General features: G+C 43.4%; 1 protein-coding gene across 3 annotated transcripts in view; it reads right to left on the reverse strand.

Annotated features, from left to right (window-relative positions):
• Positions 1 to 3,009: 3,009 nt before the first annotated feature.
• ythdc2 (YTH domain containing 2) overlaps positions 3,010 to 26,038 on the reverse strand; it is a 66,183-nt gene continuing 43,154 nt past the window's right edge. Inside the window, exons 21-33 of one of the 3 annotated variants that reach the window (XM_076079494.1) lie at positions 25,914 to 26,033; positions 25,490 to 25,762; positions 22,898 to 23,024; positions 22,041 to 22,246; positions 21,392 to 21,581; positions 19,969 to 20,060; positions 17,611 to 17,730; positions 16,415 to 16,566; positions 9,540 to 9,714; positions 7,559 to 7,768; positions 7,241 to 7,423; positions 3,635 to 3,709; positions 3,010 to 3,507 (exon numbers count right to left, since the gene is read on the reverse strand). In XM_076079494.1, coding sequence (XP_075935609.1) covers positions 3,638 to 3,709; positions 7,241 to 7,423; positions 7,559 to 7,768; positions 9,540 to 9,714; positions 16,415 to 16,566; positions 17,611 to 17,730; positions 19,969 to 20,060; positions 21,392 to 21,581; positions 22,041 to 22,246; positions 22,898 to 23,024; positions 25,490 to 25,762; positions 25,914 to 26,033 — 1,920 coding nt within the window. In that variant the 3' untranslated portion in view covers positions 3,010 to 3,507; positions 3,635 to 3,637. Of the gene's footprint in view, positions 3,710 to 7,240; positions 7,424 to 7,558; positions 7,769 to 9,539; positions 9,715 to 16,414; positions 16,567 to 17,610; positions 17,731 to 19,968; positions 20,061 to 21,391; positions 21,582 to 22,040; positions 22,247 to 22,897; positions 23,025 to 25,489; positions 25,763 to 25,913; positions 26,034 to 26,038 lie in introns of all 3 variants that reach the window. The other 2 variants (XM_076079495.1, XM_076079493.1) reach the window with 2 other exon arrangements.

Genomic DNA, 26,038 nt, shown 5'->3' on the forward strand with positions numbered 1-26,038 from the left:
CTACAAGTACGTGATTGGTCAGTGGGCTAGCGTGACATGTTGGGCGGTGACAATCCCAATATCTGCTGCCTCTGTCAAGCGGACATTTTCAGCCCTCAAACGCATTAAAACGTATTCAAGAAATACAACTGGGGAGACTCGACTGTCTTCACTGGCGTCCATGAATCGAGAAGGACTTCTTACTGGAACTAAAATGCACGGATGTACTGAACAACCGTGAGATTAAACTCTTTGTTAACAAAGAAAGGAGGACTTTGTGGTAAGTTAAATGCGTTTGTTTTTACATCTACAGTAGCTTTAATATGCTTGTTTATATATTATTATTTGTACAACTTGTTTTTATGAAGATGGATTTTTGTTTGGTTTAATATGTGATCGGAACCATTGTTACATCTAATGTTGCTCTGGGGACATATTTAGCCGGTGCCAGTGTTGGCAACTTGGCGACTTTCTCGCTAAATCTGGCGACTTTCCAAACCCTCATGGCGACTTTTTTGTCAAAATCTACTAGTGACAAATCTAGCGACTTGTTCTGGTGTTATTAGAGAATTTTCTGGTGTTTTGACGTTAAAGCACATACGTTACGCAGCGGGTGCTGCCGTGAGCCCCCCCGCCGCAGCCCACAGAAGCCTCCCGCTGCAGTCAGAGAGGAGACGCACTCTCGGCAGTTAGTGTATCTACAGGTGTTGGCTTCATTTTTACACGAAACAAATAATAACCGTAGCTGTGTTTCAGCTGAAGGACAGCAGTGAAGGCCCAGGTATAAAATGCACGGCCCACCACTGCACCCTACCACGGAGGGTAGGGTGCAGTGGTTAGCAGGTGAAGGTGAGGTTGAAGAGGTGGGTTTTGAGGGCTTGTTTGAATGATGATAGGGAGGGAGCCTCACGGATGTGGATGGGGAGGGCGTTCCAGAGGGGAGGTGCAGCAGCTGAGAAGGCCCTGGGTACTTCTCACGTCTCTTAATTGTCGTTTCCTCGCTCCTCGATTGAACCGGAAGTTGTTTCTGCGCCGCCATATTGACGGCCGTCCCAAAGCTCTAATGTAGCTTGGAGGAGCGAGGATCGAGGATGGAGGAGGGACCTCGGAGGAGCCATGAGCGAGGAACCATGAGAACAGACTTCCAGGAAGTCTTTTAACGGCCGACACGCCCCCTCATTGTTCATCAGTCATGTGATTGGACGCTGCAGCCGATCGGACTGACTCACTCTGGAGTTTAACACCAGAGTGAAGACGGATCACAGATTAAACTCAAGATTTATATTTGATTAGGTTTCTGATTCACCATCTGGTTTAAATAAATGTTCATTGTAGACTGAACAACAACACGACCACAAACAACTTTCTTCATTTATTAGAAAGATTTGTGTTTTCATGATCTGATGTTTCCCTCAATAACTTTTATTATGAATATAATTAAAGTCAGAGAGAGCTGGAGAGACGAAACACGTTTTACATCATTCCTGAGTGTTTGATGAGTTTTATCATTTAAGAGAAACAATAATCATATTCTGGGTTATTTAATAATGACGCCACAGTCACAATTTCAAAACGTACAGACGCAAATAATTCATAAATAAGACGATCGCATTCCGCTGGTAGAAATGGATCCTGCGCTTACAAACGGAACACAGAACACAGTTTGTTAACAGACTACAGAGAGAAACACCTCTACAGTGGTGATTACTGTGTGTCTTTATTAGTATTATTAGTTACTATTATTAAGTACAGTGATCATGTGAACAGACACTAACTTCTCAAAAGTCTCTCCAGCTGTTAAAGCCGACTGACAGCTGATCCAGCTGTGATCATCAGCCTCCGTCATCAGAAACAGACGTCGCTTCACGTGACGCAACTGAGGAAAGGACGTCTCATGTATTTTAAAACATATTTCCTCGTTCCTCTCTCCTTGCTTGGTTTCCTCCATGCATCCCTGGTGGGAGGGACTAAGACGCAAGGAAAGGACCCAAGTGAGGGAAACGGGGATGCAATTAAGAGACTTGAGAAGTACTCCCTGTCACCCCAGGTCTGGCGCTTGGTCCTGATGGTCTTCAGAGTGTTTGCACCGGCGGACCTGAGGCAACGGGTTGGGGCGTGGAGGGGGAGGAGGTCTGAAAGGTAGGGAGGGGCCAGGTTGTTTAGGGCTTTGTAGGTGGTGAGTAATATTTTGAAGTCTATTCTGTATTTGACCGGGAGCCAGTGGAGGTTGCGAAGGGTGATAACAATACCGTTCTCTTTCTTTTCTGTTTTTTTTTAATGTAGAAAGTAATGACATTTTGGCAAATTTGTTAATATTTTTTACATAAACTGCACAATATTAAGTTTCCAATTAATTGAAAAGTATTATTTAAAGTGAAGTTTGTGGAATTGATAACTTCATAAACGTGAAGGAGACATGTCTTGCTCATTTTCAGGTTCATACTTGTATTTTAGGTTTCTAGTAGAACGTTTAATTCTTTTTTTTCTTTTTTTTTTTATATAAATAAAACGGTATATTTCCAACATTCCGTTTTAGCGCCTGTCTCTTTCAGAGCCCCTCCCCCAAAAGCCGAGTCTGCTCTGATTGGCTTGTGAGAAAAGTATGGTGCACCTTTGCAGCGGTAGCTCTCATCCTGTGGGAGGTGTATTCTAATGAGGAAGGAGAGCCAAATCTGAATGGCTTGTTGAATGTTTTCTGATCTAGAGAGCCCACAACCAACTGACTGGGTTGTCTTGTGATACTGAGAAGAGCTCAAAGGATATTAAAAGACTAAACCCACCCAGACACAACCTGTTCACCTGCTGCTATCTGGAGAGAGATACAGAAGTATCAGCTGATGAACCATCAGGCTTCAGAACAGCTTCTTTCCTCTGGCTGTGAGACTCCTTAACTCATCCTCCAACCTCCATATAGAATACAGGTTTATTTTCTTATGAAGCCAAAGGGGATGAATGTTGATGAACGTATCAAAGTTTCTATCAGCTGCTGCTTCTTCTTCTTCTTCTTTTATAGGAAATCACACTGACGGCTTTAAGATGAAATCACTGTTTATTTTGTCAACCCATTAACAATCATGAGGATGCCTGAACTCACAGCAAAATGAACAATGCAAACACATTAACATTTCTTCTGTCCTCATTCAGGAAAAAAGTTGACAAAAGTGTTAAAATGAGTCAAACCAATAGTCTCCTGAGGCCCTGCAACGTCATCAGAGCTTTAACACACACACATGTTCTACTTCTCTCTCACTGGATAGTGGACACATGTCATGCTCAACACCAACATTACTAAAACCTGAAAGAACTACAGTAGCTTCTGTCTTTCTCCATAGTGAACATGTTTCAGACCTCTAATAACATCCAGACATTTTATTATGAACATATTATTTGATAAGAACATGAGTACCAGAATGAATAAAACCTGAATGAGAACTTATTAAATAAAACACAGAAACAAGAGACAACAATGAATCAGTCCCTCTTCCATTGTCCCGTCATTTCAACTTAACTGGTAGTGCAGACCTTGTACTGTTCACGGAAAAATAGAAGTAAAACATTTAATATCTACTAGATCTGATAGAAAAATACACGTTTCTATCAATATACAATGTATGCATGTAGTTTGAGCCAGATGCTTGTGGTGTTCTGCTGCTACCTCTTATTGGTCTGGATTCCGAGAGTTTCTCTCCCACAGTAACAACAGCTGGCTGCCTGCTTGGGGCTCCAACTCCTGCATGAGACAAAAATAAAGATGGACAAAATGCAGCAATGATATTCCAAAAGCAAAGGCAGTGCATCATCCACTGGCAAAAACATAACAGTACCAACATGTGGTATTCTCTACTGACCAGCTAAATGGGACCTTTCCACTCACTATCATTGGCAAACCTTCTATAAAGTGTTTGAGGAGAAACATGAAGCAGACTGTAGAAACATATACATTCGAGCTGAAATGAAATTAGCAACAATTTGATTGATCAATTCATTGTTTAGGTCAATTATCAAGCAAACACACCAAAAGTGAAATGTTTCCCTGTTTTAACTAATTTGAAATGAAATATCTCCGTCTCAGTCAGTCGGTTGGATGAAACTTCAGCTTCATCTCTTTGACATCCCCATTTTCTGTTCGTCATTGAAAAGTGATCAATCGTAAAAAATAAAATAACTGATAGATTATTCATAAGTCAAAAGATCATTAGTCACAGCCCAAATATACAACAGCAACAGCTCAACGAAACCAGGAAATCATGTGATTGTCTGGATGGAGCAGAGGGTCTTTCTCATGTCATGATTTATTTTGTGCCTCCTCGACTCCTCGCTCCTCCGGAAATCCATCTCGAGGATCAAGGAAGCTTGCCAAAGGAGCTGAGGAAACACCGGTGTATCCTCTCTGAGGAAGTGTTTTCGGCACCCGTGATGGATAAAAGAGTCCCGACACACAGCTGAATAATCTGGAACCAGGACAGGACTCTACACGCATCTGTTCCTGTTGTTTTCATAAGTTCTACTTATTTAAGATGATCCGAGTTTGTGCAGCACCTCGTAAGGCTCGGTTTTACCCACAGTCCTTCATATTACTTATGTTTTTATAATGCATGTAGGCTGCACATACGTCAACTGGTAGAACCCTGACATGATGTTTACAAGTGACATCAAATGATGTCATTAAGAACATTTCTGTACTTTAGCTACAAATATGGAAATCTAAGACTCATTTCCCACAAAAATACCAACAACTGTCTTTGTGCTGCCTCATTTGAATGCACCTGCCACCTCTCTGTTCCTCTCTACCTGTGCACCAAAATACCTCACGGACCAGCAAAGATACTGTCACGGAGTTAGAGGCTTACTTAGAAAATACCAACCGTTGCTCCAACACAAGTACAGAGCCCTTTGACTGTGTTGAGTAGGTGTATGTCACCAACACATGACATGTAGCAAAATGGATTTTGATAAGACCAGTCTAGTAAAGACAGTTGACAGTGAATGAAGTGTTTTCAGTGTCACACACATAAGAAAGCATTGCTGATACGTCCTTGAGGAAGGTGACTTCCTGGTAGTGGCCAGGGACCCAGCATTGACCTCTTAAGAAGTACTGATCAATCAAATCAGTCGGGTGACTTCCAGCAACAGGCTGATATGAGGAAGCAGAGGGTAGCACCACGTAGCGGGATGATGGCCAGGGACCCAGAGTGAATCCTCCTAGGAATAGCGAGCATGCAACAGGTCATTCAGACCCGACATGTGCACTCCAAGAGACAGTTGAGAAGATGGCACATTTAATCTATAAATGAGTCATGGAAATGTTTGTGCGAGTAGGAAGAACGATTCATAGCCTTGTCTGAGAATGAAGGAGGCAGTGCAGGAAGGCTACAGACAGCCAGGACGTGGGCACTACTGTGCTGCAGAAGGAGCTCTGATCCAGACTGGCAACTTCAAGGAAAGCAGAAGGTCTTAGAAAAACAAGACGAAAAAAGGATGAGCAAGGGCAGCTTTTTATAAAGATCTGTGTAAATTTGCTAAGGGATTATTTAGTAAGTAGACAAGGGACACTGTAAAAGGGCCCACTTTCGAATGAGAACACTCCACTCTCCAATGAACACTCTCCACTCCCACTCCAGATGACTGTCCCTACCACAGCACATGCTGCTGTGGACAACAAGTTAAGAAAAAAAGCACAGCCCTACCACAGCAGCAACTTGTTGTCTTTGCGTCTCTATTAAAGGAGCGCTTGTGGCATTTGACAGAACACACTCCTCAACATTGGGGAAGGAAGCGTTGGGATTGGATTCATTTGTGGGGAGTGGACTTTGAGAGCATCTCTGCTCACGGCCGACCACCCAGCCAGACCTTCTGGACCAAACGCTAGTGAAGGCAGAGTCGAGAGAGAGGAGAGTCGAGATGGAAACTAAGCTAACCCAGCTAGGATCTGAGGCTAATTCACCACCCATTTGGCTCCTGTCTCGTGTTTGGTCGCAGGAAAACTCAGGCTAACCAGCAGCAGGAGGTCGGTGATCCATCGTTCATCCAGGATCAAGCTGCACTTGACAGGTGGACATCAGGACAGAGAGCAGGACTCTGGTGGACCAGAGGAGGAGGACTCTGTGTCTACATCATGATGCTTGATGCTGAAACAGTCAGAGTTGATGGTTAGTTGAACACCAACGTAAAGAGGGCTAGGCCAGAGAAATCAAGGACTATTTCAATTGTTAGGGGTGTATCATGAAGACGAGGAGCCAATCCCTACAGCAGCCGGCAGTGAGACGTTTAGGTAGGTGGTGAGATGCAGGAGCACATCCAGGGTCGAGACATGGCATCAAGGGTATGGAGATGTTCGGCCCTCCAGGACTGTGGTGCCTGCAGCTGGTCTGCTGCGTGTTGATGATGTACTTATTTCAAAGGAGAGAATGATTAGCTGCTTCATTAGACTGTAGCTGCTATCTCTTTCTATACCAGAGGCTGGTAAAGGAAAACAGCTCAAAGTTCCTCAGGAGCTAGCCTCCACTAACCCCAGCCCAGATCCTGTGCTCAGAAACATTTTGAGGACCTGACATAACCATGAGAGGTGAGGTGTTAAACCCAGCCACATGCAACGCTCAAAAATAAGCTCATATTCCATTTTCCCTCTCATAGGAACAAAAACAGAAGAAAAAAAAAGAAAACAGGAATTGACTGCAATAAATGAGGAGCAATTGTGAAAGAGATAATATATAGATGTGGCTGAGCACCCTGCTCCATCCACTATGGGACAAGGTATTAAAGTGTGTGGAGGATCCCCTTGTTCTCCTGTATTTCAGTTATGATTTAGTCTTCAGAATTATTTCTGTTGACTGTGTTCTCTGCTGGGAGCAGGATGCCACTGGGAGGCCTCACATGATTCACGTTGGCACAGCGTAACAGCTTGGATCATGTAGTGAAACAGCCTCTATAAAATAGCATAACTAGGTTCAGCTCAAAGAGCAGTACACTCAGTGATCAAGCAGGACCTCTTTCAGCCCTCTCACCAGTCCTAACAGCTACTGCCACCAGGTCGACGCTAGTAAGACCTGTAAAAATATCTACAAACAACCTGGAATTCCTTCTGTAATCATCACCCTGAACAAATGCAAATGGCTCTGACCAGTTTATACTGTTCTTGTCAAGCTTAGTTTTGACAGTTTCAGTCCTATTCTACATATGCGTGTGTGATGTTAAATATGCATTGTTGGTTGGGTCTGTCACTTTGTGACTTGTATCTAGACCAGCAGCACCGTCCTCTCACCTGTCCGTCCCTGCTGATCTGGACCTTCTTGTTGTCGTTCCACGGGTTGAGGATGTGCTGGGAGCACTGGAAGGGAAGACTCTCCTTGTGGATCCACTCAACACTGAAAACCCCTCCGAGTCCCATGAAGCCCCAGTCCTGGCAGCTCTCCTGACTGATGACTGATGTCATGCGGGCGTAGCCCTGTGAAAAAGACAAAATGCAGCACTTCTGTTTTTCTTTTAAAGATCCATATTGATAGTGGGGTTAAGATTCTGGCACACGTCTGAGCTCTATTAATAGAAACTGAAGTGCATGTAGCATTGGTCAGAGTGTTACCTGGAAGTGTCCAGAGCCCTGAACAGAGAAGATGAGGATGATAGTGTTCTTCTCCAGGAAGGCCTTGGTGAGTTTAGTCTCATTGCTTAGTGTGGTGGACCAGATACCTTTCTGCTGAGAAATGTCTATGTTCCTCACATTGCTGCTCTTCATGATGAAGTACCGCACTGAAGAGAAGACCAGCTGGGGGGACGGTGGCTTTGAGGTCTGCTAGAGGAAAACCACAGCATAGCTCACTCGACAAAGACCGATCTATTGATGAGCCAGTAAGTAGTACAATGAAACATGTCCATCCAAACACTGAAGGCTCTCGGGGTGACATGAGATGCTCTACAGAGGATTCACAACATCGTCACAAGATTTTGGCCGTGGTCTCGGAGACCTCCTCTGGCTGCTTCAGCTGTCCACAAACTGCTGACAAAGTGGTTCATGAAGTGGTGAGTTCAGGATGTTCCAGGATGATGCTCACTTTAAGGGGACAAGCAGTCGGGATTGTTTACTAAGCCCAAAACAAACTGCCGGATTTTTTCAGTTTAGGGAGACACTGATCATGTTGATAATGCTGCAATTAAGCAGATTTAAATAAAATGCACTAAAAGCCATCTTAAGCTGAGCTATTGAATAAATGGTGAAGTGAAAGCTACAGAATTTGAAGTACAGGTTGAACTGTTATTCTGCTGGGGAGAACCTTGTAGCAGCAGACAAACCCTCACTAAAGGGGAACTCCACTGGTCTCATACCAGCATGTGTTTCCATTTGGTCGGGGGTATCGTTCTACTGAGGGGCGGTAGAGCGGATCGTCAAGCAGAGGATCGGCGGTTCGATCCCCAGCTCCTCTAGTCCATGTCGATGTGTCCTTGGGCAAGACACTTAACCCCAAATTGCTCCCGAGTGCTGTGCCATCAGTGTATGAATGGGTGAATGACATGTAGTGTTAAAGTGCTTTGAAAGGCAAATATGGTACAGTCTGTATTGTCTCCAGAGGTAGCAGTGTGAAGTCTGATATTGACTCCTGTAAATAGAGTCAGTGTTGGGTCTGAAGACTACAAGTTTGAAAATAAAAGTTAGATCTCTGCAGCCAGCTCCTCATCCCTGCTTGCTTCAAACTGTCCATCATGAGGCCGGCATTGTTACACAAGAGAATTGATAAATAAACGCAGTTCTCTTTTAAAGCCCCCAGTAAATTCTAGTAGTAGTTTGAAAGAAGACTGTGTCTTCGCCGCAACACTTTGCCCCCCATGAATTCCATCAACACTGGGAAGTAGAAGGTGCCCTCAGTACAGTAGAGTGCAGATCTCAGTCAGGTGTCTCTCCCTCTCCCCTCCCAAACAGGAAGAGTCCAAACTCACTCAGGTGGCCCTCCCGGCTCCCTTACAGTCAAGATGGCAGGGAAGATAACAAAAAGAGGGATTTATTCTTCTCCTATTGTACCTAACGTCCGGTATGGATTTAGTCTGCAGATGCTCCGCTTCCAAATGAAACCAAACTTTCTTATGGATGTCAGTGAGCCCCGACGAAAGCCAAGATGTGGCCCGCAACAGACTAGGTAAGGCTTGTTTGATATCAAGCCTGACCGATATCAAGAAATGCAAAACACTTGTGGCTCCTTGTGGCCGGTTAAGAGGAGTGAGGAGTCAGCAGTCCAAAAAATAGTCCATCAAATATATGTGAATTACTACAACCATGAAAGGTCCTTGAGCATACTATCATAAATGAACTTTAGGGTGATGGGTCCAGTGGTATGCCATGGACGGACAGACAGACAACCGGACTCCCCACAGGCTTATGCCTGGTGGAAGTGGTGAAGGTCTAAAAACAACAGACTGCAACAGTTGTCACCTTTCACACAAAAACACATGCATCAATACGATTTGTCAGATGTTATTAACACACAAAGATTATACACAGAGAGGATTTAAAATGTCACAAAGGAGCAAAGGAAAATGGGGAGGATCAACAATGCTCAACAGACAGTGGATACCTTTTCTGAGGAGGAAGGACAGGGGCTGTAAGAGGGACTGTCCAGGGTCACAGAGCAGGAGGAGCTGCTGGAGGAGTGAGGCTCATCAGAGAGCTGCTTGATGGGCAGTGAGGCCTCCTCTCTGTGCTGGCCTTTCCCCTGTAGAAGGCTCCAGGTTGCTGGCATCCTACGAGACCTGATAGGAAGTGGAAATATAGAGCAGTAGTGTGAGCATGAAGTGAAACGTTAAAATATAACATGAATGATTATTATCAAACACCAGTGTGGGAGTTTATTAAGTTAAACCGCAGAGAGAACCAGGCCTTAAAATGAAACAGGCTTATATTAGTGAGCAGCCTTTAGTTCTGATTTCTACGGTTTTATATTGTAGATGTGTTCTCATATGTAGATGTCTTCCCGTTTTCTGGTCTGATAAATTCCAATTGGCTTCTATAGTGTTTTTTCCAGGCAGCCTCCCTCAATGAAACTCCCACCCTCACATCTGAAAACATGGAAGTCCTGGAGCGGGTGTTCCTTGTTATGTACTGAGTTAACCAGTGCACATCAGTGTTGCCAACTTTCCAAACCCTCATGGCGACTTTTTGTCAAAAGCTACTAGCGACAAATCTAGCTACTTTTTCTGGTGTTGTTGGAGACTTTTCTGGTGTTTTGACTCTGACGTGAAAGCACGCGGGAGCTGCCGTGAACAAGCAGCGGGAGCTGCCGTGAGCCCCTCCGCCGCCCCAAAGGACTCAAAGGCAGTTAGTCTCACAGTAGCCCCTCGCGCAGCAGTCCCAGCTGCAGAAAGAGGAGACCCACACTCTCCGTGTCCAGACTGCAAATGAATCGCGCATGCGCAAAGCCGCCGCTGTTCCCGCCTCTCTCCTACAGCGCTCATTACAATTATGCAGATTAGGCGATGACGTCATTTAGCGACTTTTAGGACAGCTACTTATAGCTACTTTCCTTACTGAGGAGTTGGCAACACTGGTGCGCATGTGTGTAACGCTTTCGGTTCTAGAGGAACGGAAGACGTGTAGCCATTGTTGTTGATGTCGTGCATACGTTTTAAGTAAAGTCTTAAACATGTACAGTTGTTGATGTAGTTATTGATTTAACATGGTAGCAGATGATGGCGGCTGGCAATTACAAAGTTCCGCCGCCGTTTGACGAGAAGAAGTCTTACGAGAGCTGGAAAAATGAGGTTGAAATTTGGAGGCTGGTGACGGACCTTGAGGAGAAGAAGCAAGCCTTCGCGGTTGTTTTATCGCTGACGGGAAGCGCGAGGGATTAGTGCACTAGAAATTGCCACGGTGGATTTGAACGACAATGAAGGAATGAATATACTTCTCACGAAATTGGACGCTGTGTTTTTGAAAAAGGAAACGGATCGCCAGTACGAGGCATACACAGAGTTTGACCGGATCACAAAAGAAAATGGGTCGATTACATTGTCGAGTTTGAGCGCTGGTACAACAGAATACGTAAATTCAAGATGGAGCTTCCAGATGCTGTGTTAGCTTTCAAGCTACTAGATACTGCAGAACTCAATGTTAAAGACAAACAGTTAGCACTTACCGCGTGTCCAAACCTTTCGTTTGTAAACATGAAGTCAGCCTTGAAGAGAATCTTTGGCGATAATTCTCCACAAGAGGGAGTTAATGACCTCCGTGTGTGTGGGGGTGCTGCCGACTGTGCCTACTACACACGGTTTACCGGCAAGCGTGAAAGTAATGTCAGGTCAAGCCCACACATCCATACGGCTGTTCAAGGGACGAATCCACTCGACAGATATGGTAGAAGATCAAGCTGTGCAGTCTGCCAAAGCACATATCACTGGACAAAGGATTATCCTCACAAAAATGAACGTGCAAAATTAACAGAGGATTAAAAAGTGACAGATGTAGAAGAATGCAACATTACTATATTGTCAAAAGAATGGTTGTCTGACACAGAGATATTCATGGAGTCTCTAGGATCAGCTGTCATTGACACAGCTTGCACTAGAACTTTGTGTGGAGAAAAATGGCTTGATCATTACACGAGTGGACTAACACAACGTGAGTTATTGAAAATGGGGGACACAAAGAGTGTAAGAGCATTCAAGTTTGGTGATGGGAGAGTTGTTCATTCTACAAAGAAAGTGAAAATCCCAGCCATGATAGGATAGACTGGATGTCAAATTGAAACAGAAGTGGTCCCAGTAGATATCCCATTGCTTTTAAGCAAGACTTCGCTGAAAACAGCAGGTGCTGTTTTAGACATTGAAAATGACAAAGCCACAATGTTTAAACAGCCAGTGAAACTTGAACTAACATCTTCAGGACATTACTGTGTGAACATCAGAGATGAGAGTAACCCAGATGAACATGAGCTCCAGAATGAGGATGACATTCTCACTGTGACAGAAAACATGACAACAAAAGAAAAACCAAAAGTTCTGTTCAAACTACACAAGCAATTTGGACACGCCTCTGTTGACAGACTGAAAAAACTACTGGCTTGCTCAGGTAATGCTGATGATGAATGCACCACAATCCTTAAGGACATTGTAAAAAACTGTGAGACGTGCATCAGATATAGCAAACCAAATCCAAAGCCTGCGGTGGGTTTGCCCATGGCCTCAACCTACAATGAAACTGGAGCTGTGGATTTGCATGAGCTAGAGCCGGGAGTGTGGTATCTGCATGCAATTGACCACTTCACACGCTTCAGTGCAGGATGACGGCAAAGACCTCTATGTACAACGTGCATGGCTTCAGTCCCTACCAGCTGGTATTTGGACAAAACCCAAATCTGTCTTCAGTTCTCACTAACAAGCCGCCAGCTCTGGAAGGTACTAATATGAGTACTTGGATAGCCCAGCATATCACAACATTACATGCTGCAAGGAGAGCATTTACAGAAGATGAGTGCTCTGAAAGGATCCAAAGAGCCCTTCGTAAACAACTGCGGCCCATTGATGACCGATACGAAACAGGGGACAAAGTCTACTACAAACGGGTGGATTGTACAGAATGGAAAGGTCCAGGTGTGGTCATCGGCCAAGATGGTGCGGTGATATTTGTGAGGCATGGAGGCACTTACGTTCGTGTACATCACTCCAGGCTTCGAAAAGTAGATAGCCCACAAGCAGTGCTGGGAGAAAGGGACATTCAGCAGGAAGGGACTGAACATCATACAACATTACCAGAACCTGGCTTTAACGAGAATAACTATGACACTGAAAATGAAAGTGAGGAAGAGAGGTGAGGAGAACAGTGAACCCCCTCACACACAGCCAGAAGGAGATAGCCATGGTCAATCGGACGCATCACAGAACAACTCAACCACAACTTGTGAAGGCCTTAGTCTGAAAACTGGACAGGTAGTTACATACACAGATAGGAAAAATCCTTAGCAGGGCAGGAAAAGCCACTGGAACATACAAATACTGGTATAATTTGGAGTACATTGAGCCTGAGGACATTTCTGGCACTACTAGTTCTGTTGACAGGACAGGGGTCGGCAACCTTTACTATACAAAGAGCCAGTTTGCCCTATTTTCCACCAAATAAAATTTGTCTGGAGCAGCAAAAGCTATTTGATATCACAGCTTATAAAGTTTTGTATATAGTTATATTATTTATTTAAACAAAAACTATAGTTTGTTGTATTTATGAAATTATAGAACAAGAATAAAGACAATTCTTGACATTTATTGCTATTTTACCTGTTAAAACTATATCAAACTCTTATGAAGAGGAGAGTTTGCTGCAGCAGTTGAGAAATCGCTCTTTGTCGCTCATCTCCAGCTTGATACTTTTCAGCATGCTGTGTGTTTGTTCTGGAAGTGTCTTTCAACATTACATTTTTTGCACATTTCAAGCATACAGGTAAGCCAGCATCGTTGGCAGTGAAAGCAAATGAATACGTCCACGCAGAATTAAACTCTATTTTCCTCCGTGACTTTTTTCTTTTTTTGGGATTTATCCACTGATAGTTTTGTTCAGGTGATATTCGATTTCAGGCGTTTAAGTCTGGACGGAGATCATTTAGAAAACGATGCTGAAACGCTGTGTGAACGGAGATCGTTTCAAACGAAAACGTATTAGTGTGGATGTAGACTCAGGGAGCCGCAACAGAGGGACTGAAGAGCCGCAGGTTGCCGACCCCTGACTTAGGACGAGTACACAATCTTCAAGTGGTCCCATCTGAGCATGTCGAGTTATGTGCTAGCTATCCTGAAGAAGACATACTTATTGTGAATGATGATGCCTTCATGTCTGCCAAACACAGTGAACTCAGCAACTGGAAAAAGAATGATGTGTTTGAAGAGGTGAAAGATGAAGGCCAGAAATGCATCTCTACGAGGTGGGTGTGCACATTCAAGGAGACACCCGATGGTGTTGTACCTAAAGCTAGATTAGTTGCAAGAGGCTTTGAAGAAATGAACACTCAGGAGCTCCCTAAAGACTCACCTACATGTGCCTCGGAGTCTCTAAAAATGATTATGTCAGTGATGTCAAAAGAAATGGCAGCTAAACTCTATGGACATTAAAGCAGCCTTTTTACAAGGCAAAGAGTTAACCCGAAATGTCTATATTTGTCCCCCCCCAAGAAGCTCAGAGCAAAGGAATTCTATGGAAGTTAAAAAAGTGTGTTTATGGCCTAGCAGATGCTTCTCTGTATTGGTACAACAGAGTGAAAGACACTATGGAGCAATTGGGAGTTACTGTGTCACAAGTTGATCCAGCAGTGTTCTACTGGCTGGATGACTCCTACAATGTGAAGGGACTCCTTGCTTGTCACGTGGATGATTTCATCTGGGGTGGTTCAGAAACATTTTCCACAACAGTCATCCCTCACTTGAAAGTTGCTTTTCAAGTTGGACGTGAAGAGCACAACAGCTTCAGCTACAATGGAATGGAGGTTCACTCTTTAGAGGATGAGATACAAGTGCAACAAAGTATCTACATAAAGAATCTACAACCCATTCCTGTGGACCCCAACAGAGCCACACAGCGAGAGGCTCCTCGAACAGACACTGAAACTAACATGTTAAAGTCAAAGATTGGCCAAATATTGTGGGTACCAAGGTACAGTAGACCCGACAATGTGTGACATATTCAACCTAGCATCAAGTGCAAACATGCTACTGTTCAGACTCTGCAAACAAACTTGTCAGGAAACTGAAATCAGAAGAGGTGACCTTTCAGCACTTGGGAAAAGACAGCTCGCTGAAACTAGTGGTGTTCAGTGATTCCTCAATGGGAAACCTTCCAGACGGAGGCACTCAAGGCGGACACCTGGTCATGATTATGGGAGAGAATGGAAGATTTTCACCCATATGCTGGCAGTCAAAGAGGATCAGGAGAGTTGTCTGAAGCACCTTAGCAGGAGAGACTTTGGCACTTGCAGATGGCATTGACAGTGCAGTCTTTTTGGCTACACTCTACTCAGAACTTACCACAGGTGATTGCACACGGAACAATTTGCCCATTGTGTGTGTAACGGACAATCACTCTCTTCTTGATGCTGTCAAGTCCACCAAAACAGTCACTGAAAAGAGACTCCGCCTCGAAATCAGCAGCGTCAAGGAGCTCGTCCACTCTGGGACCATCCAGCAGATCATATGGTCAGCCTCCAAGGAACAGCTTGCTGACTGCTTGACTAAGAAGGGGACATCTGCACTTGTTCTGCTGAGGGCTCTCAGCGAAGGTGTATGGCAACTTAAAGGCTAAACGAGCTAATCAACAAAATCCTTACTACCCTCAAACTCTAGTCATTAAAGTTGCAAGTTTAAACCTGTGTTTATATGTTTAAGGTTCTAAAAAACAAATGTTTGTTTTTTGTGACTATGTTTTTCTTTAAAGAGAAAGGGGAGTTTGTTAAGTACTGTGTGTAACGCTTTTGGTTCTAGAGGAACGGAAGACGTGTAGCCATTGTTGTTGATGTCATGCATAAGTTTTAAGTAATGTCTTAAACATGTACAGTTGTCGCTGGAGTTATCGAATTAACATTCCTGGCCCACCTCAGACCTCATGTGAGGCTCAGTGTCTGAACAGGTAGTGTAGCTCCTTTCCTCCTCACCCCTGACTTTCAACTCAGAGTCCCATCGTATGCAGAACTGTTCAGACCGCCCAGCAGTTGTGCATCAGCTATGGGCAAAGGAGGAGTATGGAGACATGACGGACCGCTATGTGGAGTGGTAAAGGAAGGAATGTGATGAGGTGCAGATCGGGAGACTGAGACAGCAGGAGTATAGAGACCTCAGGCCTTTATTATAAAAAGGAAAAGGGACGTGGGCATGATGTGACTGTGATGCAGGTGGATGCAAAGAAGTACGACAGGCTGCTTTTTCAGCTTGGATTTCTAGGGTAGCCAGGGGGGCGTGCTCTAGATGGAGCTCAGAAACAGAACTCCCTCGTTCTCTTTGCTTGGATTCCAGACAGCGAGAACGGCCTCCCCAAAATATAAGTGAAGAGGATGTTCTGGACGAGGAAACATTTGACAGTGGTTTGGCTGACTCAGATATTCGGCCATATATATTGGAGCCAGAGCATACAGCCAAAGAAATGCAGTGGAGAGGACGAGGCTGCGGCTGCATTAGCCAAGCAAGAGGATGTGGCCTGCAGGGACCCTCTGGGCGCCACAAGTTTGCCTGCAATGCATCCTGGTACATGTAGGCACTGCTGGCACGGCTCCACGAGCAGGAGAACTCTGCTTTCTGTGTCAATAGAGCGGCACTGCAGAATTGCTTCAGAATGTGACAGTATAACCAAACGCTGAATGAGAAAGCAGAGAGGATTGCTTTTATCTGTCTTTTTACAGCCCTGCCAGGGAGGACAGTCTCATGTCAATATCTTTAAGCACCACAATACATCACACTGCAATCATCCATCCATCCATCATACTTGTCATTGCTGGTGTTGGTGGGAAGTTGGGGGCTGTTCTTGGAGCTCTTCACTGAAGCCTGGGGCCCATCCTCTGATGACATGGGACGGGGCCGCTGGCCAATCCCTGTGGGCTGCTGCAGGCCTGCCGCTTGTTCCTCTGCCGCGAGCACCTGAGGAACATCATGGTAAATGGATTGTACTTGTATAGTCTTTTGATCACTCAAATCGCTTTTTACACTACATATCATTCATCCATTCATACACTGATGGCACAGCCTTCGGGAGCAAGTTGGGGTGAAGTGTCTTGCCCAAGAACACATCGACATGGGGATCTAACCGCAGGTCTTCTGATTGAGGGACGACCCGCTCTATCTTCTGAGCCACAGTCGCCCCATCAGTTTGAGTTCCAGTCATTTACCTGCACCCTGGTGTCCATATTGCAAACTATACTGCCAAAGGCATTCTATCCACATATCAGTCATTTTAACAAACAGATGGAGATCCAGACACCCCACCTCATGAATGAAGTGCACACATTAACATACATGTCAAGTCCGAACATGATCTATCCATCTTTACTCTTGTGGATGGTGAAAAGATAGACCGACTGTCAATCGTCAAACAAGGTAATAATATGAGAGACTTGCAAAGGGCACAGAGATCAGAGTTTGAGTCGGGGTCCAACAGTGTAGTTATGGAATGGAGCCACAGTTCACATGCATCCTCAGTCAGGAAAACACTGGAACTGCACCATTTTGGTAAGTGTAAATTCTGAATATTGACCAATATTTCAATCTGTCACTTCTATTATCCATATTACAAGAGTTACCCTTTGTTCTCTTATTACATACAGCTTACACATTGATTGTTGGGTTATTTTAACATGTATTACAACAATTAAGTGAGGCAGCCATTTGTCAAGTTTAGGCTAGAAGGAGCACATGAAGACATAAATGATTATTATTATTTAAAGGTTTCCTAAAAGCACTATAAATAAAACAGAAATCCTCAATTGTTTGAACGTGTGGCTGCATCATCAACTAATGCAATGACTATAGTACAACTGTACACAGCCATAGTATTCTAAAAAGAAGAGGAGGATGACAACTTGTCTGAGGCTGCTCATGCGATATTTGACACTTACATACACTAGCATTGCTCTACGTTGGTGTCGTTAAGTGAAAGTACGAGGAAGAAAAGAGAATGTGACATACAGAAACCAGCGTTCGGATGACGGCCTCGTCTTGTTGAGACCAAGGCTTTGAAGGACAACGGATCCTCTTGATGAACAAATTTTGCCACTTCTGCCTCAGTTCAAACACCAGTCCTGCAGCCTGAAAACATGATACGCAACATGAGATTAAATGGTATGTAAAAAGGAAGAGATTCAGTACAAAATGTCAAGGAGGCGGGGCGGAAACAAACAAGAGCAACAGTGTAGACCTAACAAAAGAGAAACCTTTATCTATATCGCCTACTTTCTCCAAAGTATTGGAGGGAATTGTTTCTAGCAGACGTAGTGATGTCCCATTACAACATCTCAAAGTAAAAGCATTAAATATGGGGTGTCCTCATACTGTAGATTAAGGATTTTGGTTCTCTAGCATTCTCCATTAAGTAAAATTTGCTGACGATACAAATATTTTGATCTCACACAAATGAAATGATCTGAAAAATAATCTAAATGAGGAACTAATTAAGGTGGATCCATGGCTTAAAATGCAGTAAATCATTCTTAAATAGAAGCAATGCAAGCTTCACTGTATTTTGCTCAAAGTGATCTTGAACATGTTCGTAACAAAATAAATGGTCAGGTTATTGAGAGAGATTCCTGGAGTACACAAGGATGTTTTTTAAAAGTGTTTCCAGGTTCATATTGATGAACTGGCAAAAACACTGTCCAAATACATTGGCTTGTTTTTAAAGTTAAGGCTTTTTCTTCCATTTAGAGCACTTGTAACCTTATACAAGTCTTTATTCAAGCCTTATATATATCACTGTAATGTTATATGGAGCAACATGTTTCACAACACCTGTATAATCTAAAGTGTTATATACGTATATGCTCAACAACAGACTGACTCATATCAAAATACTTTCCCTCACATACATATAAGACTAGGAGGAAGTATTTTATAAAGGGTAAAACACTTCAGTGTGGTTGGCAGAGGTTCACAAGGTATGGAATGCTTTAAAAAGAGCTTCAGGCAGCAGTTGCTACAAACATATGTTAACGCTTGAATACACTGACTTTAGTGTGTTCTTGAATTGCCATCTATCATCCTGTTTTACATATATTTAGTGTTTGCAGTTATGTTAAGTTGAGGATCTGGTAGCAGATATCGCCACTAGTCGGCGCTGTTCAGGCAGCTGGAGGTTTCAGGGTTAAGAAAGTTTGAGGAGAAGTGGGTTTGGGTTTGTCTGGTTCGGTGTTGGGACTTCTCTTAAGTTGTGAGGAAAACCCAGAACGAGTTGGACTGATTTATTCCTCATCACACACCCACGTCACTTACATCATCTCCACTTGCCATATGTCTCTATTCAATGTATCGTACCTTTGTAACCAATGTCTGACCTGATGTAATTAAGGTTTTGAGACCATTTAGCAGTGAGGGTGAGGCTAGTTAGATTATATTTGGGTCTTTGACTAGTCTTATGTGTGTTGTAAGTTGAGAGTGTTATGTTTTCAAAATTTGTATTGATTTGGATGATCACAAGTTATAAAGTAACTACTCCTAAATGTTGGGGCAAAGACAGCAAACATACAGTATGCCTTCCTTTTGGGAACACGCAGTAGACATTGGTTAGCCCACTAATTCTGTAGTCAAATTATAAAATATGTTAATATTTGAAAAACATTTCTTTATTGTAAAAAGCATGATTGTTCAAGTTTCTACAGAAAAATCGAGACAATATTAAAATGTGACACCTAAATTCTTAGATGCAGAGGGTTGCAGCTGAACCAGGAGCCTCTCAGCTCGAGGACAGCAAACCTCCAAGAAGAAAGTGGGACTGGAGCATGCTGATGATTTGAAGCCTTTAATAGTCCAATGATGTGACCCCAATGTGAAATCCTTCATAAAGTGCAGCAGCACGCATGCCGTCTACAAGCTGAAACGTCCCTGTGTCAAGTATTGAAACGTTGGTCTGTTTGCACAATTAAAGGCTGCAAATCAATTAGTCTGCTCCAGGCCCTTTTTACAGATGACTGATAGATTACAGCTTCCAGAGACTGAACAGACGTTTGAGGCAGATCAGAGATGCCATCGCCAACTGCTACTGATAAGCAGAGTCAAATAGGCTAAGACTTAGTCTCAACCTGTCAAGAACCATCCTGTGATCCTGTGTGTAAAGGGAGGCTGAGCTAACCCAAAACTTTTCCATTTCCTAATGTCAGGGATCCTGTCATGAACATATTTACATTTACAGCTTTGTAATATTTACTAAGCCAAAAAGTTTTGGACCACTAACATAGAACACACTACAAATGTTGTCGTATGAGGAAAGTCGCATCAAAATTCATAAACTAGGAAAAGGTGGAAAGGTCGGTGTCAGCAGCGATGTTCTCTCACCTCTTTGTCCAATTGAAAGATGAGCCAGTCATCTATCCTCATCTCAGCTAGGTCCTCTGTCTCACTGTCACTGAGGTCAACCGGAGGACTGTCTGAAAGGAGCAGGAAGGCTTCTGAATCAACCTCCATCATAAAAACACTCAGGAGAGAGTGCCATGACATTTCAAACATTAAATGTCTTCAAACGTTATTTTAATAATGGTCAAGATGTGAGAAATTTGGGAAGGGCATGTCTCCTTTCCATTGGCCTCAGAGAATAGTGAAAGAAATCCCATTGTTACGGGAGGAAGCAATGTTTGGGGGACTGAAGGGAAGCACGACCCCTCTACATCTCTCTGGGAGAGACTGTATCTGGATAGTGTTGGGATGACTTGGTTTACACCCAATTCAGTTATCAGAGTATGCTTAGCCCCCCGGGAAAGCTTATCAAAATCAGAATCAGCTATATTGGCCAAGTGTGTGTCTGAATGAGCTCTGATAACTTTGTCTTGTAGAAAGTCTCTTTACTAATAAATTAACAGGCTGGCATGAACTTTAGTAAAGCTCTTCTTCAGACTTCACCATAGAAACAGAAGGTTAGTGAAGGGTTAGCACTGTTGGAACATCAGATGAGCTAACTACAGTTTAAACCTCCTCACTCAATATTTACAGTTCAATAATTAAACTAATTTAACATCAACTTTAACAGGATTCTCCTGTCATGTGACACTGAGGAACTCCACTGGATGGAAGTTTGAGTTGTTTCACTCTTCTTCTTTTGTGGACAAAACTATTTCAAATGTAAATAAAACATTTGGTGTCTAAATTATACAGTTGTTTTTTTTAAATCTCAGTTAAAATAGTAATTTTTAAAGGAAAGAAGAAAACATCAATATATCAGGTGACCACAAACTTTTGAACGGCTGTGCCGATTCAGGAGGAAAAGTGCAGGTTCTGTCCTGGTCATGGAAGAGTGGAACAGCTTCACTTCTGGAGAAGTCGTGAGAGTTTGCTCATCGTCAGCCTGCATGTGGTTTGTGGACTTAGAGAAGGCTTGTGTCCACGTCCCTCAGGGTACTTTATTGGGGATGCTGGGGCTGACTCTATGAGTCATCATTGGTCTGTGTCCTCCTTTTTGGTAGGAAGTTAAGCATGTTATCAACCAGTGTTTGGTTCAACCAGGGCTGTGCCTTGTCACCCATTAGTTTGTGGACAGAATCTCAATGTAGAGCTTAGGACGGAAAGCTTTTTGCCAAATATTCACAGTGCACACTGGTCCGCAGTGTTAAGGTGACATCAGGAACCATGCTGATTTCATGGCAATCTGACTAATAGTCAAACTATATTGCTGTGGAAAACAGCTTTGAACAGACAGACAGAGATCACCATACTTAAATAAATATTCATGAAGAACAAAGTCCTGAGATTTGAATTGTTTGTTTACCAGTAGCTGTCTGTGCAGCAGGTTCCTGCAGGGCAGAGTTGGGTAGTTTGGCACACCCTCCAAATATAGCCACAGTGATGGCAGTCATGATGGAGCAACAGCGGACACTGGCCATCCTGTGGCCTCGGCTCATCTCGTCATAGATCAACCAGTCTGTGGGAAGGGCCTGGGCCAATTTAGCTGGGCTGTTCTAAACACACACACACACACACACACACACACACATAAAACCTTTTGTCTGTTAATCCGTCTGTCGGTGCTGTGTATAGGGGCTGCAGAGAAAGTAAAGAAAATATGCACCAAGCCATAGTTGCAGGGGATCCATGTGTACATGCAGTTCCCTCCTCTGTGGCTCACTAACTGTGTGGCTTCAGAGGACAAACCTACATGGATTTGACTCTTTTAAAAAGCTAGAAACCAAAATGCTTAAAGGCTTATATCCGTGTCCTTTCTTTCTCTACAGAATTTTTTGACAAGATATGTGTTCATAATGTGTGTAATAACTAGGCATGGATTCTGCGGGTCTTGTAAAGCTCTGACACCTCTGGACAGCGCTCAGTGGATAGAAAGGAGAGTTAAGATCCTTCTAGTGATGAGACCACAATGTAAAGACAGGATTACGTATTAATGAAATCATTTTTCCCCCTACCTCCTTGAACTGGGACTGGCTCAGGATAGATGTGGGATGAAAGTGGACCTTCTTCTCCCGGTTACTGGAGAGCAGGGAGGTCTCCTGGTTGATATTGACCAGGTTTGGATACATGCCAGCCATCAGAGCTGCCTTCACCACGGCCCAGTTCTCAGAGTTCAGATTCACATCCCGGATGTCACTGCCCCCACGGGCTCGCACGAAACCTGGGAAAAAACAGGCCGCTTTAAATCCAGTCTTCATTTATGCATGCGACAAAAACTACTTCAATAACAAATGTGTTTTCTTCCTTCAAAGTCAGACTTCCATGTTTGTACTTTTATATGTCGGGACGTATTTACTGGGAGTAGGGGCCACAATTGTCCAATCGATTCAAACTTTCGATTTAAATGTCAAGATTTGTTTTGGATCTATGCCATCGTTAGACTATGGGGTCTTGCTTCATAAAGATCAACAGATCATTGGTTTTATTTCCTGACAACTGTCATTTTCTTCTTTAAAATGAGAGGCTACGTGGTTTCAAGGGTGCATGTTTTAGGAACGTACCACACTAACGCCATGTGCTGACATTTAAATGATGTATTTAATATATGATAACAATAACTTATTTCACCAGCAAATTGGGAAAAACTGTTAAACAACAAAAATAAGATGGCAGGAGGGTTTACAACAGCTTGAGTTTACGAGGTGAACCTGAATGCACCATGAAGTCTCCGTCTCCGCCACATGCTTTACTGTACAAAGCGATATAGACACACAATGGATGTTAAGTGGATAACAGGCAGTCTGGTGATGGCGGGTCAAACCACACACGTGGTTGGTGTGGAATATAAAATGAAAATGAAAGTGGAACGGACCAATGGCTCGGAGCTGTCCCAGCAGCTGTGTCCTCATGCCGAGTATCATGTCCATGGTGGCCTGGGACAGGAAGTTCTTCTCACAGAAGGATCTCTCCCAGCCTTCACTGCGGGCCTTCTGCCATGCCTGACACCACACAGGACAAACATGAACTCCATTCAGCTGGGGAATATCACTTTATATGTGCATCATGATTAATTGTCACACATTACTTGATAACAATACTCTGACTAGACTGCGACCATTATGTCACATTTTGTGACCATTTTCCTCCTACATTTCATAACTAGGAGTACCAGTGTGAGTTGTTGATATTTCCCCGATTTTTTCTTCTTCTTTAAATCATCATATATCATGTGACACACACACACACACACACACACACACACACACACACACACACACACACACACACACACACACACACACACACACACACACACACACACACACACACACACACACACACACACACACACACACACACACACACACACACACACACACACAGAGAGGGGCAGACAGACACAGAGACAGAGCGAGAGAGAGAGACAGACAGACAGAGACAGAGAGCGAGAGAGAGAGATCCACACTCAGGTTTGCAGTGGTGCTACTTTCATTCATTGGATACTTTAAAATTAAAACAATACTGGGTCGTTGTAACTGCCCCCAGACAGAGTGCACCCGAGAGATGCTGAAGTTATACTTTGCAGAGCTCACAGCGATCTGTCCAATATCCAACTCTTCCATTGTTTGTTTTCCAGCCATGGAGTTGTGTTGTGCCAAACTTATGTGTAACTATTGAATCACACCTATCAAATAAACTAAAGAGCGCCTAACAAAGGATTGGAAAACCGTAGTCTAAATCAAAAAGAAAGTAACATCTCAGCTCAGCTCAGCACAATTACAATAGCCCACTTTTATAGGACATTCCCGAAAGACTTGACCGCACAATTTATTATTTGGTGTTCATGTTCAAAAAAGCACAATTTCACAAAATTTCTTCTGTTAATAGTGTATTACAAAGTCAGGGTCATAATACAGTTAAGATGGAAACAAATATGGGTGTGTTGCGTTACATGTCGATTAAGTGGTGCGACAAAATGTTGTTCTGGTGCTCCTAACATTTTCAGTAAGGCCCTAGTGGAAACAGTGAGTCGGGAGCCCTGTTTTGTTTTCTCCGTTTTGATTTCTTTGTCCAAAATAACAACTATATGACCAGTTGAAAAAAATATATATATATTCTGCTTAAAAAGAGGTGAGAATAAAGTATGTGATATTGATGATGAATGACTGAATGTCTATGCTATCTTGTAGCTTACAGCCTATTGTTTCAACTTCATTCTCTCCACCAGAAGGATCATGCAATCGGTTGCGTGAGTGAGTGTGTGAGTGACTGTTAACCTCTGTATCTGTCCACTAATCTCTCATTCTGCTGCAGCAAACTGCATCATATTCTGAGGGTGTAGTTATGGCTGCATGTTCAAGGACCTCTAGCGGTTAATGTGACTCACACTTTCATAGAAAAAGTTTTATACTGCCACTGACTGCCTGCTGCTCATCACTCACTACTCTTAAAGGCCCCCGTCTGGTAGGGGCCACCAGTGATGACACAGCTGAGAGCATCTACACCCCCCAGTAGCTGCCGATAATAAAGGACAAGAGTTTGCAGTGTGTTTGGCTAACAGCTAACAGAACTACCAGCACAAACAACGCTGTACTTCTCCACCACCAGCTGGCAGAGATCTGCACTATACCGCACCGCTAGATATGACTAAATCCTACACACTGGTCCTTTAAGTGGGAAAAAAAGTGGCAAACTAGGGTTGGGCGATATGATATGTACCGTGTGACAGTAGAAATGAGTCTAACAGTAGATATTTGGCAATACCGCTTCAACCGCAGTAGCTATTCTCCTGTGATACAAATGTGTGTGATTTTTGTATTGCAATAGGCTGGTATTTATGTACGTCTGTTAATTTTAGAAATCTGTTACAATTGAAATTATTATTCTCAAGAAATTTAAAAGCTTCAATTTTGAAAGTATTTTGGTTTTACTGTTTTGACTCTGTTGTTTTTAACTCAAGCTTTGTCTCATGTGAGTCAGTTGTTTTTGTTTGTATGGAAGTTCTAAATAAAAGTAGAAATTAATCAAATGTGATGAAGTACGTTATGATTATTTTAAACCATTTCTTAATTGAATTTACAGAACAACTACTGTATCGTCATCTAAAATGACATATACGGTGATAGAAGATCTTGACCATATCGAACATCCCCCCTGTCTCAAACAGTGTAAAAGGCCCAGATATCCAGCAGCAGTTATCCAATTGCCCATCTTGTTTTGAAAAAAGCAGCCTGATAATGGGTAGATAACAAGTTGCTGCTCCCTCTAAACCACAGCAATAATGCATGAGCAGTTTAACTAAACAATAATCAGGCATTCAGGCATGCTGTATTTTCAATTCATAGAGACCTGAGGAGGTAAAACTAGAATGTATTTCACAGGAGAAAAAAAGATAAGATTACAGGAAGCATCCCATTACATCTCCCCTCAAATCAAGGGCTTCCCATATTCATCCCCCACCTACCTGGAAGGCTCTCAGCAGGGCCATGTGGTCGCTGAAGGAGGTGGAGGTGAAACATTTGCGGTTGTGTAGTGCAGCTCTTTTCTGAGATCCCTGAGCGGGAAGGATGAAAGGGTCTCGGTAGGCCAGTGTACAGGCAATGGTTAGAATGGGGTCCAGACACTTGAGCACCACAGCGCACAGCACCATCTTGCCCAAGTGGGGATCCACGGGGAGATCAGCCAGGTGGTAGCCCAGATCAGTCAGGTCTTCATACTGGTCCATAGCATCTATTGTCTGCAGAGAACGGTGCTATGTATCGATACCAACTCCATGACTTTTTTTTTTGACTGTAATACTGAATGTGGATGTGTAGGCTTGTATGTGCTTGAGTAGTTGCTTGTGTCAGAGATCAGGAATAATTGAGGTACATAGTAATATTTGTTACCTTTAGCATCTGCACAGCGTTCCTGATGGCATGTGCAGCAGGAGGCTGTGGAGCTTTGGACAAGAACTCAGCTACTGGACAGGAGGAGGGGGCCAGCAGTTTGGTCTGCAGACACAGTTCCTTAC

This window comes from Anarhichas minor, unplaced genomic scaffold (assembly GCF_050575085.1).
Source record: "Anarhichas minor isolate MPS153535 unplaced genomic scaffold, ASM5057508v1 ptg000073l, whole genome shotgun sequence".
Lineage (NCBI taxonomy): Eukaryota > Metazoa > Chordata > Actinopteri > Perciformes > Anarhichadidae > Anarhichas > Anarhichas minor.